We start from the raw sequence: 14,599 nt of genomic DNA, 5'->3' as shown, positions 1-14,599 counted from the left end.
CTATTTCCAAGAGTTTCTCTATTTCTAACTGTAATATATATAGAAAATATGTATTTGATACTAATAATTACTAAGTGGAGGTTATTGGTCTGAGATTTGAATAGAGTTTGAAAGACTTTAATTGTTATTTAGAATATGTTGTTATTAGATCAAGATATTGTTAAACTCTGCTAAAGTTTAGTGTTATTAGCGTGTGATTTGTAAAAAGTTATTTAAAACCTTTACAAATTTGGATTATTGGATTCAGACTTTTATAAAGTCATTAAAAGTTTTGTGTTATTCAATTAAAACAAAAGAATCTAGAATTGTTAATGAATTCAATAATTATGTTATTGGTTCATGATTTTATACATTTTATTCACAAAATAAAGTCATGGAAAGTATCACAAAAATACAAAGATTGTTTGAAATATTTTACAAGAGTTTTTTTTTGGCAACCATTGGGCCACAACAGGCCGGCCCATTAGCCTAATCCCTACATTCGTAGGGAGCGGGACTCGATCCCTGGTGTGATGGTGTCTTATGCATTAAGGACTTACCTTTGGGCATTGCACTAAGGTCACTTCACATATTTAAAAATCTTGTAAAATATTTTACAAGATTTTCGAAAATTAATCAACAAAACTATAGAATACTCTCTAGCAATCCTTAAAAATCTTTTACTTATCAACTTTTGATGATTTTGTTGAAGTCTTCAAAATTCTTTATAAATTAGGATCCAATAACACCCCCTAAATAGACTTAATTAAAAGCTCATATAGGAAAGTTTTCTATTTCGACTAAGATAATAATGAATGATAATCCGATTAGTAAAGTTTTCTATTTCGACTAAGATAATAATGAATGATGATCCGATTAGTACAATTGGATTTTTTTTGAATTAAAACAGACCCGACGATTAGGATGACACAAAAATGTTCTCCAAAAAGGTTAAGATAGATATATTCTATTGCAAAATAACTATTAGAAGATCATAATAAGTAAAGAGAGCCCATTACTCTATCTATATTTCAATAAATAACATGATTGTTGGGTTATCAACCATAAATACATTGCAAACATTCATGAATTTTATGTGTTATCAATTATTATACATATATTATATGGCAAAATAAAGATTTAATGAACAGATTGATGATGAATTTTATTGATTGGCAATTGGCATGGCATAATCCAACTTAAACCTATAAATTACAGGGAGATTTACATAATGACACACTTTCTATATAACTGCTTTCACTTTAGACACTTTATGCTACGAGAGCATTTTTTTCTATTGTTCACCATTTTTATGACATACTAAAAACGAACCAAACCAAATATCTTTTTTGTCCCTTTCTCATTATTCTCTCTCTTTGTTACTTGCTCTCTAGTTCCCAGCCAAAACTCACACAAATAACAAGATCAAAGCCTCACTAGATTCTCCTTCTCTCTATCATCAACATACTTTAACTCTTATTTTTTTTGTCAAACAACTTGTTTCCATTCATTCATTCAAGAGAAAACAAAGTTCAAAGAAGCCATGGGTACAAAGGATAATAAGGTTTGAAACTAAGTAGACATACCATACAATAGCAAAAGCAAAAGCTACATAACAATATTTGAAATAGTTTGACGAAGGATCCATGAGAGCTTGGGGGCCAAAGATATGAAGCTAAATGGTGCAAGTTACATGGTTCGTCGAAGAATCATCCACAGACAAAGCGTTAGACGAAGCAAAGGTCACGGTCAATAGACTAAGTGACGTTGGAGAGGGTTCTAATGTCATGGTTCTCGCCGGCATGAGAAGGCTGAGCTGGGTTTGCTCGATGGCAAGGAGGGTTAGGCTAATGTTGCCATCAGACAGGTTTGGGGATAGTAGGTTGAGAAAGCTTCAGTAACCGCTGCTCTAAGGAGGCATGATCATAATGTCATGCTTTCTCAAACTTTTGATAACATGAATAACAAACCTTAAGAGTAATGAAGAGTCCTTGCTCGGGTTCGATATTCAAAAGCAACATGGGAATAAGATTGAAGAGGTTCCGGTAATCTCCACTAGATATCATATACCTAATAGCCTAATGCTTAGATTCATAGTTGAAATACTAAGGGATTTGCTCTCAACCAAGGTTCGATAAAGACAATTGTTGAACCATCTCAATGAGAACGATATAGGACTTAGTCGAAGTCTTTGGCCAGTCAATTCTCTGAATCGGAAAATCAAAGATAAAGGGTAAAACAATTGTTCAGGAAGCGCAGACCTGAATCGAGAAGAGGAAGAAGTTGGGTCGCAACTTTCCTTGGTGGGCCAAAAGATAGAGGCAACTAGGCCCAAATGAAGCCCACTAAAAGAAACCTAGGTTTCTTTCGGTTTGAGTAGATCTTCCGTACACATCAGACGAGAGAGAGAAGCGCTCGTCGACAGCCACTGGTTTGTGGAAGTTGCTAGGAAGGTTGAATACATGGCTAGATCTAGGTTTGTTTGTCCAAGCGAGGAGAAAAAACTCCGATTTTGACATTATAGCGTCGGTTGAGAATATGAGTTATTTTTTCTTCAGTTTCAACTTTGATCTGAGAAGAGGGTAAGGCTGGATGAAGGTCACCGGGAACCGCCTCCGCTCTGTGTAGCTGATTTGGGCGCAAACGTCAAGATTCACCGAAGGGTTAGGTTTTTGGGTTGATTGAAAAGTTGGCCAAGAGAGAAGAAATTAGAGATTTAGCAGGTAACGAAACCAGGGGAAACAGAGTCTGATGCTGGTAAGAAAAGGGGGTCAAGCTTCTTACTTCGATAGTCGTGCTTGGGAGGTTTTTGTGTGGATGAGGTATATGGATACCGATTAGTTATACATTATGCATAAACTTCCAACCAAACTCAAAACTCTCAGATTCTTACAAACTGAGATTCATGGACAAAATTGTTGTTTAAGCAAATGGACATGATTTCATGGAAACCTTAAAATAATTTTCCACCATGTAAAAAAGTCAAAACCTTGTTCTCTGAAAGTTGATATCCATACTACACCTTGTAATATTTTTTTTACAGTAACTGATAACCCGAAAATTGCCGTGGCTGATAAATATGCAACTAAATTTATCTTTTGATTATACTATTTTTTTTGCTTTTGATCATACAGTTAGTAGATCTGGAGGAGGATTTGGTAACAGTTAGAATCCCTCTCTACTTAACCACACATGAATTTCGTAATTATAACAAAATTGTTTTTTTATACAATGCCTAGTTTCTGATGTGGGTGGTCGACGATTTATGTAGAGTGAATTTTTTATGGATGCACTTTTTTTTTTTCTAGATGCACTAGTGGGTTTTTTGATTTCCTATTATTTCTTCCTGTAAAGATAATGTTTTATTTGGCAATTTTTTCCTGTAACAATACTAGTTTTTTTGTATTAAGAAAACTAGAAAAGATAAAGTAAAAATAAATACAAGTGAGGACGAATTCAGAAGTAGTACGTGGAAGAAGACCAGACCAGAACAGCGTGGGCAAAACGAAAAGACACGAGCTTTATGTTTTCTTTTATATATGTTCACTAAAATCTGAAGAATTTGTGTTTGAGATACTTAGGGTTACGTTTGGTTCATCAATGGCTGACTCAGTGTTCTCCTCTGCACGAAAGGCACACTTCTTCAAGCCCATTCTCCGAGGCTTCAACACCAAAAGTTCTAATCTTTTATATATTACTCAAGTCTCTTCACGTCTATTCGATATGGAATTTTTCTCCACACGCCCCCTTAAGTTATATTGTAATCTCTCTCTATGTCGCTCTTTGCATGTTATATTTTTTAATTTTTTTTCCCTAACCCTTTATATATTACTCAAGTCCCTTCACATTTATCCGATGTGGGATCTTTTTCCACACACCCCCTCCAGATAATGGCTCTTCTAGCCATTAATCTCGACAATCCATCACGCTCTTTCCAGATAATGCTCTTTCTTTAGCTATCTGGATGGAATTGGGCAATCATTGTCTTGGTCATCAATTAATAGGGTGATCAAACCTCTATTCGGGCTGAATTAATTAACAGGCTAGTGTGTAGGCTCTGAAACCATGTTAATTTAGGGTTTATTATGGGTTTCCAACTCAAAACCAATTGGAAATGAGCGGAGAGACCCTAACCCTTTATATATTAGTCAAGCCTCTTCACATCTATCTCATGTGGGATCTTTCTCCACAATTAGAGGCGTCGGAGATCTGTTGGAAAATTAGAAAAATTATAGGCTGCAAATGGTTGCATAAAATTGAAAAAATGGGTTAAACAAAATTGGGTAGAATAATATTCAACTCATTCATCTCCATAATAGTGGCTGAACAAGTTGAAGATTTTTGCTGTAGGATTAGTTTATTTTTTCAAATTTTTAAGTTGAACGGGCTGAATAGTTTTTTCCAACCTCTTCAACCTTTTCAATGCAAATGGTGAAAATTGGTTAAATAATTTTTTTCAACCTGATCAATCTGTTCAACCTTGCAACCATTTGCACCATAGACAACTCACGATTAACCAAAGGATGGGAAAAATTCGCAGTGGCTCACAATCTTTAGGTTGGCGACATTTTGTTTTCAGACACGAAGGAAATCTCTTGTTTCATGTTACACCTCTTGTTTCGTGTCACACCTTTTGGAATGAGTTGCTGTGAGATACTTTATTCACAAAAAGATGAGGAAGATAACAAGAAAAAGACGGGTAAAACCTCAATTGATCTGAGTAAACTGTGCAATGAGATAATTCTAATGGATGAAAAAGGCAGGCCATCGAAAATACAACTGTGTTACCATAAATCAAGTAATAGTTTTTGTGCCAGCCGAGGTTGGAGAGCTTTCTGCTGCATGAATGGGCATAAAACTGGTTGTTTCTTAAAGATCGTATTGGTCCATAATGGAAAAACACCCGTGCTTCGGATTTTTCCTTTGGAGAGGGATGAGGACGGCATTGGTAAGTTCTCTTGCTTTTTATATGTAGTTAGGAATGCAATGCTTATGAGGGTACCTTTTCGATCCAGGAAAGTATTCGGAAAAGATTAAGCAAGAAGTAGAACATGAGTCTGCGAAAGACGAGAAGAACGTGGAATCATTGTCTTTGTCAAATAATTCTAGCTTTGTGGTATCTGTCACAGTTTCTAATCTAAGGGAAGACAGACTGGTTAGCACTTCAATTCTTTAATCCTATTTATACAATGGCTTTTGCATTCCAATGATGATTGGAAGTTTCTGTCTGATTATTTCGTGTTGCAGTATCTTTCAATAAAGCTTTCAAGATCAAACATACCGGAGGACAAAATTTCACGAGAGAAGTTTAATACACAACCAGGGAAGAACATGGGCGTTATGTTTAAAATACAGTAAATCCTCCCGTAAGTTTAGCATCTCACACGGCTGGAAAACTTTCTGTGATGCAAATGGTCCAAAACCTGATTGTACTTTCATATTCAACCTGGTAAGAAACAGAACATCCCCTGTGCTGCTCATGACCTCTACTATAGAGGAAATTATTCATCAAGGCAAAATAGGTTTGTGAACTATGCCCATTTCCGTTCCAGTTCCACACATTTGTAGTCAAGTAATTTAGAGTTGCCCTGTTCTTTTATTGTTTTCTTCAGCATCTTTCAATGACTCTGTTGGGACCAAGACGGAGTAGCATGGGACAAGAGATGAAATTAGGTTGAAATTCATGAATCCAAGACTCAGATTCCGTTTGAAAAGTTATGTTTGAATCATCCTGTTATTTTTTTTGGATTCATCAGGTCGTTAAAAGCCTGCATATAAACATATTGCTTTGTGAAGCCTAAACATATTTGCTTAATTGCATTTTGTGCAAGTGGTAAAGTATAATGATGAAAGGTATATCATTTGTTCGCCTTTTGTGTAAATTTCTTGTCGACAAACAAAATGATATCGAGTCAACAATTCTTGAGTATCATAAATTATAAGCTATAGTAAGTGAAACTGTTATCGAATATAAGCAATTGTATGTCATCGACCTTCAATTCAGATACAGTGTCCATCAATGCAACACGATACAATCAAAGACCAGGCCTTAACTAGGAAACATGGAAATCCAAAAACACTTGCAAATGAAGTAAAATTGAGGACAATGCAGCACACACAGAAATATGAAGAACACTAAAAGAATGAGAATACGCTATATCACAAAAATTTTGTTTACACAAAGCCAGCATAGCAACTTTCCAAGCTTACTAGATTTCCAACCTTTTCATTATACTGCAATTGGTGTATCCTGCGGAAGCCAGTTAAATCAGTTCTTCTGGTCGTAGGTTATAACTATAACTAAAAGTCACAAAACCTCAAAAGTTATTACTATTTCTAGTACTAAGTCAGTTTTGGGTAGATAAATAACAAATTTTAGGCCGCCTAACAAAACTAACGTTGCGTCATGACAACCATAAAATGTGGATTGGTTTGATGACTCACCTTGGAACTCATATTTGAGACAGCTAGATTGAACTTCTCTTTGGTTTTTGAGCCAGCAACCTGACCTACTCTCGCCACTTTACTGAAAGCGCCACTAAACCAAGCAGCTCCAGCAGTCACGTACCTATTAGGAAGCCATAATCAAAAACAAAGAAACAAAACAGAACGGGTTCATCACGGTAGTGATGTTTATGGCCAATTTATGAAGTCAGAAGAGAAAAAAATAGTTAAGAACGGGCAATGCTGATTCCTGTCATATCTATTATCAAGAAGGATGACCAAGGATGTATATTCCATCAAAGAATCAGAAGACAAGAAATACTATACCTGCTTGATTTGACAGCTGAACCCGTGTCGTTTAATTTCTTCTCGGCTGCAAATATTGCTGCCATGGTTTTATCGGAGACCTGAAGCTTTTGATCAACAGATTTTACTTTCTCATTAACAGCAGAAATACCAACAGTTAACTTCTCAGTAAGCCCAACTCGCTTGTCAAAAGATGAAACTTTGGCAGAAGCATTGGCTCTTAATTGATGCTTTTCGTCAAAAGCCTTGGCTTTATTCACGGCATCTTGTCCAAGAGCAGAACCTTTTGCCAAAACAGTTGCCACCACATCTTGTGCTTTGCTAACATATGCTCTACTATTGCCATCCACGGTAGTTTTGCTCTGCAAATGGATTTCGTATTACATTATTGTTTATAACAAAACATTGGGTAAGACTAAATCACACAAGGTATATTTTTTATTTATTCACTTCCTGCAAGAGTTATACTATAAAATGAATGAGCCATAACAAGAAAAATTTAAATGGAGTTGATGATTTGTCAAGTTTAAAACTTGTTTCAACATAAATGATTAGTTGTTCTTCCCTGCTATCAAACGTAAAAAACCAAAATAAAGTTGATAGAATTCTGAAAGAATAAATAGGCTAAGAGAGAACAAAACCACTATAAAAATGGATACAAGGTTTAAAAACCACTATCCTAACCTGTGTAGCACTCTCTGGATTACCAAGGTGCATCGCGTTGTCGACCATTCTTACTTCCTGCATGAACACAAAGTCAGAAACTAAGACACCATCATCCATAGCAGACTTGAGGAAAACTTGATTCGAAATAACACACAACCTGCATCTCACGCCTCTGAACATAGTTTTCAGCTCGAGTTATTGTAACAATCTGGTCCACAATCGTCGCACCCTGCAAGACAGGATGTGGATTCTGTTAGCAATTAAGAGTTTGATACAAATACTATATACAAAAAACTCCCTCTAAAACCAACCAAGACTAAACAGAAATGCATATATATACACTTAACCATGCCTCGAACCAGCTCTATAAATTACTAGTATCACAATAGTGTGTATAAGTCCCTTAACAGGAGGCATCCAAGTGTCGGTGGAAAAAGACATAACAAAAATGGAACATACCGATAATAACAAGGCGATTTCAAGGGCTTTTGGATCAGTAAACGTAACAAATGCGACTCGAGACTGCCCAACTTCTCTGCACCTAAATTTCCAACAGCATTTAACGCTTAAATTAGGTTCAATTTCTTAACAGAAAAAAAAAAATTAAGATTAAGTTGGAAAATTAAGCTAGGATATAACTTTTGGATTTCAATGTGTTCTATGTCGCCTGAGAAAGAGAAGAACTCGTGAATCTCCCTCTCCGTCGCTAGATCTGAGACATTGTTTACTTGAACACTTCTCGTCTATATCGAATTCGAACAAAAAAAAGAATTAAGAAACAACACCATTTAGAGAAACTTTGCAGCTCCAGAATTGAAAATTCGAATAGTAAAATCAAAGGAAATCATCATTCACCTGCATTGTAGTAGACGCTCTTGAGAAGAAAAGAGAATAATACCCTTTTGACGAAGAGGAGAAAGAAAGATTTGAACAGCCCAGACGTCACTGTTGTCCAGCTAAGCTTATATTATCTATGTACATTTTCCGAAATAGCATCAATTTAAATTTTTCTTCCTAATTGGCTAATTTAATACATACTCTTAAAAATAACAAAATTAGCACAAACATATATATATATATATATCACATCTATTTACTAAATATAATTTCACACTATACAATGAATATATATTTTCTATTATTTTATACTCAAGTTCAATTTTTTTTTCCGTTTTTGAAATGAGACTCAAGAAAACCAATGCAAAAAAACATTGTTTACATAGGTAATGTAATTCGGTTTGGAACAAACACGTCGCGCCAAATTATCCGCTTTACCATTCTGTGTGCAAGGAATCAAAGTTATCGAGAAGGACATGGACTCCGTCTTTTCAATCCGTATATCCTCTAAATAAGATGTAAACACACACCACTCAAAAGACGAAGAAACCATCTTCATCAGATCAGAGCAGTCGGTGAGGAAGACAACATCCTAATTATCCACCCCAATCATATACCACACGGTCCATATTAGGTCTTCAACCTCGGTATGGAGAGGCGTGAGACTACGCCTGATATTCGCTGCCCCCATAGTAGGCTCCTCCCCTAAGGGTAGTGCGCAGTACCATCCTCGTCCTGCAAATTTGTCAATCACTTTCCAGGAACCATCTACAAAACATAAATGGCTTGTCATATTCCTGACGGGCAAGAACTCGCGTCTAGAAGTTATCCGGGGCGCCTCAGCGGGGACCTCAACCAAATCCTTTGTTTGAACTGCAAACCAAACCTTGGACTCAGCCTTCGCAAGCTGCAGAATTACAAGTGGATTAGAATCAAGATTAGTAAATTTTTTATCATTATGCGCTTTCCAAATATACCACAATAGACAAAAATAGTACTCCTATGCGGATGTCCACGAGAGATGCATAAAGAAAAAATCCATGTTCGGATATATCGATGCCGAAGGAAAAACCCCTTGTACCGTCGAGACCTGAGATAGAGCCGAGACCTGTCTTGCCGGTGAGCACTCAAACAAAGCATGATTTATCGTCTCCTCAGCACAACCACATATAGAACAGTCGACATCACAACTCAAACCTCGTTTTCGAAGGTTGGTCATGACTGCGACAAAGCCAATAATTGCCTACCACATAAAATGCCGGATTTGGGGGGGGGGCATTGAACTTTCCAAACCAAAGCATGTAAAGGGAACAAATTCGGACCACACACTCCTGAGAGGGGACCAACCGAATTACTTAAACGCAATGTGTGATACACAGACTTAACTGTATACTTCCCAGTTTTTGTAAAATGCTAGCCCAACAAATCAGTCGCATCCAACTGACCAATAGGTAAATCACAAATAAAGTCAACATCGTCCGGTGCAAAAGTCGCCGTGTCATGAGCCATATCCTAGGAGTTAGAGATCATGTCGATGAAATTTTTACCTTGGAGCGATGAATCAATAGCCGACCCATTGCTCAGAGCTGTTCTACTCGTTTAATAAGTCATTTATTAAATAGAGAGCAAGCAGAGACTATACTTCGCCATCCATAGGATGGGGAGTAAGATTTGATTGGCTCCAAAAGATCTGAATGCCTATAATACCGACCTTTAAAAACCCTAGCGAAGAGTGAATCCGGAGCGGTTATCATTCACCATAACTGCTTAGCTAAAAGAGCAATATTATAATCAACAAAACAACGGAAACCCAAACCCCCTTCGAATTTACTGCAACATAACTTATCCCATGCAATCCCCACGATTGTCTAGTGGAACTCCACCAAAACTTAGATACCGCGCAAGTTAGCTTTTTTGTGACTGTCTTCGGCAGACGAAAACACGACATAACATAAGTAGGAACAGCCGTAGCTACTGATTTGATCATCACTTCCTTATCCCCTTTGTACAACAGCCGTGCCGGCCACCCACCAGTCCGAGACTGTAACCTGTCTTAGACGAAGGAGAAATTTTTTGTTTTGGAGCCACCCAAACTCTTCGGTATACCCAAATAGGAGCTCATACCCCCGAAAGTCGTGATTCCCAAATCCCCTTTTAACTCTTCTCTCACCCCATCTGCAATCGTATGACCAAAGTGTACGGAAGATTTTGGACAATTAATTTGCTGACCAGACACCCGCTCATACTTTTTAAGGAGTCCTATGACAACTTCACACTCTTCTATGGTGGCACGACTGAAAAAAGATTTTCATCCGCAAATAAAAGGTGAGAAACTGCCGGACTTGCCGTTGACACCTTGATCCTGGTAAGAAGTTTTGCTTGCTCTGCTTTCTGAAAGTTGGCAATGAGTACCTCCGTACAGAGAATAAAGAGGAATGGCGAGAGTGGATCTCCCTGTCTCAGCCCCATGGAAGGAAGGATCAACTCATGTGGTTTCCCATTAATAAAAATCTTATACTGAACCGATGTCACACACCACATTATCCAAGATATCCATTGATCACAAAATCCAAATTTCCGAAGTAAGTGCTCAATAAAAGACCACTGTACCCGATCATACGCTTTGCTTATATTTGTTTTGATGACCATAAACTTCCCTTTACAAGAGGGATTAGTTCAAAGTCCATGAAACATCTCCTGTGCTATCAAAATATTATTATAAATTAACCGACCCTCCACAAAGGCCGATTGTGTCTCCGAAACTAGGGAAGGTAAAATAGTACGGAGTCATTGGCATAAGATTTTCGAGATGATCTTATACCCAACATTTCAGAGACTAATAGGCTGTAATTCTGTCATCCTGGTCGGCTTATCTACCTTGGGAAAAAGACAAATATTTTTCATATTTAGCCGCTTATCAAAATCCCCATTTTGTAAAAAAGAATTGACCAACAACAGCAAGTCAACCTTAACGATACCCCACACCTTCTGGAAAAAAGGGCCGTCATCAAGTCAGGCCTGGGGCCTTGTCGGGATGCATCATAAGTAGAGCTTCTTTAATCTCCAACTCCGTAGCCACCCTTGTTAGAGCAACATTTACTTCCTCAATGACCGACGATGGAATTTAACTCAGCATCTCGTCGAAATCATCAGTCTTCGAAGAAGTAAATAATCCCTGAAAGTAATCAACCGTTGTACGTTGGATATCCCTGTCCTTTGTCGACCAAACGCCATTTTCATCATGAGTCCAACAATGCGATTCCTCACACGTCGCTGCTTCGTCTGAGCATGAAAATAGCTGGTATTATAGTCCCCAACCCTCATCCAACGACTTCTACTCTTTTGATACCAATAAACTTCTTCATCCCGATAAGCCTCCCGTCACTGCATAAAAAGATCTATGATCTCTTCAACATATGTAGAATCATCTGCTTGTGCCACCGCCAACCTTATTTTCAGTTCCTCAATTGTTTCCCTACTATAAGGCATTTGGGTCTTCCTCCAACGGCAAATCGCCTTCCAGCTTGTGATAATATTATCAACAAAACTAGATGGTCCCGATCCTAACCGTGATTTCCACCCCTCCGCAACCACACCAAAGAAGCCTTCCTTATCCAGCCAACGCTAAAACCGGTTTGTGATCTAAGGCAATCACTGTTAAGTATTCCGTAAAAGAATCTTGAAATTACTCATCTAGTTTTGTGAGAGTGATTATGTTCTGTTTTTTGTGAACAAAACTGATTGCTTGGTGTGATTCCAACAATCAAAACCAACTGCTTGGGTATGATTCCAACAGTCAACAAAACCGATCTACTTCGTGCGATGCTGAGATATCAAACTGGTATATCAAGAGCTTTTCTGCAACTCTTGTGCGACCATTCATTCCACCATCGTTATTCTTGAGGCTTCGTCGTCTTTAGAATCAAGGTGTCTCTATCTACCAACTCGAAGATACCGATTCCTTAGGAGAATCATATCAAGTGGTATCAGAGCACACCATTGAATTTGGTATTCTATCATTCTATTATCTTCTAACCTATCATCTTCTTTCTGTCATCTTTCTACTTTCTCATTTTATTTCTTTCTTTTTCAATATTTTCATCTTCATATTTATTTATTTAATTTTGTATTCAGTTTATAAAAAAGCGAAAAAAGAAAAGAAAAAGAAAAAAAGAAAAGAAGAAAAAAGCAAAAAAAAACAAAAACAAAAAAAAAATGTCCAAAGCTTGTCGAGAACGTGAGATAAAAAAAATGGAGAGCATGAGATTCAAAATTTACAAATTCAAGCAATAATGAGAGAGATTACTCTCTATGAGAGGATCAGTGAAGTGCAAACACTAGCGCAACAAATTCAACCACGAAAATTGCCTAGTAGAAGAGAAGAAGACCAACCTACCCAACCATCAAGAAGGAGCCATAGGAGACCACAACATAGAGATGACATGGATCAAACTGTTGACAACATTGGAGGTAATAAGTTGAAGATTCCATCTTTTCAAGGGAAAAGTGATCCAAATGCATATCGAGAGTGGGAGGAAAAGATTGATTCGATTTTTAGTTGTCAAAACTATTGCGAAATGAAAAAGGTACGATTTGCAGTCAATGAATTATGCGATTATGCTTGGTGGGATCATTTGGTGATAAGAAGGAGGAGAAATGAAGAACACCCCATTGAGACTTGAGCAGTAGTTGGGCAGAATTAAGGTCTATTTTGAGGAAACGTTTTGTTCCCCACCATCACTATTGTGGTTCAAATCATATTCTAAGGAGGACTTCTAGACCAACTGATGGAGCGTCTACTATCATGCCAAGTTACCAACGAGAAAGGATGTCTCTTGTTTCTAAGGAAGAGAAAGTTTTATTTAATTTGTCAGCATCACCAAAGGAGCATAAGGAGTGGCTGGTTCAAAATAATCTGTTGGAAATAACAAATTCACTGAGTGAGCAAACAGAAGCCAATGAACCAGAGCAGAAAGAGATCAGAAAAGATCAGACTGAGGAAGCAGCGAAGGAAGGCATTATCATCAACAACCTTGGTAGTATGGATGATTTAGCTAATGCACAAACAAAAAGGTATCCAATATTTTCTACACTTGAAGTATATACCCTGGATTTCAAAACTGTGGAAGCAGTGGACTTTGTTTTCCGAGATTCAGCATTTTGCAAACAAGAAAACAGAGTAAAGAGTTTGGTAGCAGAGGTTATTGAACCAAGTAGAGAAAAACCAACGATACGCTTCTGGTCAAGTAAGATGGAGCAAGTTTTGGATCTTGAAGGAATAAAGAAAGGTCTCACGGAAAGGGATGCACTTCTGCCTCATGGTCATCAATATGGATTCATATATTCCCTCAAAGAGAAGCCACCATAATGAATTTAACACTCTCCAACCCATGTCCTTACAGTTTCGAGGATGAAACCTTTTCAAGAGGAAGGGTATGATATGATAATGAGACCATCCAAGACTACCCTTGTGTCTTGCTCAACACGAACGAAGTCAGAGATCAACTCTTCCATCCAAACTACTATTTGGGATACATTCTTACCTCATGTGGAGCATATCTCGAAGTGGAATCAGTCTAATCAGAGTTCAGATGAAGGAGATATTCATTTCACAAATCAGGTGAACTCATGGCTACGCGACTTGAACTTACGAGCATTCAAAAGAGGATTCCGACCAAGCCACAAGAATTCAAGCTATGAACTAAACTGTTTTTGAATCTCAAGGAAACACTTAATGAGTCAATTCAAGAGCTTATTGCCAAAGAGAGCATGAGAAATTCTATTGGGGATAATGTCTATCAAGTCAAGTCCACTTTGAGCCTAATTCAATTCCAAAGAAAGACCAACATAATCATTTTATTTTGTGGTCAAAGAGGAGTGAAGAAAATAGAGTGATTCTCTTCACCTTGGGAAGGGAAACACTAAAAATTGGGTCTTCATTCAACTATTTTTCTTTATTGTTTTTAGTTTCAAGAATAGTTAATACTTGGCTTTGTTACCAAGTTTCTTTTCCTATATAAACTCATGTAAGAGCAATGAAATAATAAACCAACTTTTTATCAAAACCTTTTCCTTTGAGAGAGTGATTCTCTTGTGTTTTTTTGTGAACAAAACCTATTGCTTGGTGTGATTCTAACAATCAAAACTGACTGATTGGTGTGATTCCAACAGTCAACAAAAGCGATCTACTTGGTGCGATGCTCAGAGATCCGATCTTTTTGGTGCGAGACTGAAAGATCAAATTTGTATATCAAGAGCTTTTCCGCAACTCATGTGAGACCATTCATTTCATCATCCTTATTCTTGAGGCTTCATCGTCTTTAGAATCAAAGTATCTTTATCTACCAATTCGAATGTTCCATTCCTT

At 37.3% G+C, this 14,599-nt stretch overlaps 2 protein-coding genes across 2 annotated transcripts; one reads left to right on the top strand and one right to left on the bottom strand.

Moving 5' to 3' along the window:
• LOC104728168 (B3 domain-containing protein REM-like 3) lies at positions 3,580 to 6,066 on the top strand. The gene is given in 9 exon segments (XM_010447195.1): positions 3,580 to 3,655; positions 4,481 to 4,546; positions 4,549 to 4,601; positions 4,603 to 4,927; positions 4,995 to 5,134; positions 5,227 to 5,274; positions 5,276 to 5,428; positions 5,592 to 5,609; positions 5,611 to 6,066. Coding segments are annotated over 9 exon segments (915 nt in total). The 3' UTR covers positions 5,647 to 6,066.
• Positions 5,933 to 8,359, bottom strand: LOC104723942 (binding partner of ACD11 1-like). Its single transcript, XM_010442372.2, has 8 exons — positions 8,251 to 8,359; positions 8,035 to 8,138; positions 7,855 to 7,936; positions 7,553 to 7,624; positions 7,414 to 7,470; positions 6,751 to 7,091; positions 6,424 to 6,547; positions 5,933 to 6,229 (listed from the first exon to the last, which is right to left on the bottom strand). Exons 1-8 carry the CDS (start codon positions 8,254 to 8,256, stop codon positions 6,209 to 6,211), a joined length of 807 nt encoding a protein of 268 aa, XP_010440674.1. The 5' UTR covers positions 8,257 to 8,359; the 3' UTR covers positions 5,933 to 6,208.

Source organism: Camelina sativa, chromosome 11, assembly GCF_000633955.1.
Source record: "Camelina sativa cultivar DH55 chromosome 11, Cs, whole genome shotgun sequence".
Classification (NCBI taxonomy): Eukaryota; Viridiplantae; Streptophyta; class Magnoliopsida; order Brassicales; family Brassicaceae; genus Camelina; species Camelina sativa.
Note: the sequence above shows the minus strand (reverse complement) of the source record. Positions and strands in the feature narration are given on the sequence as shown.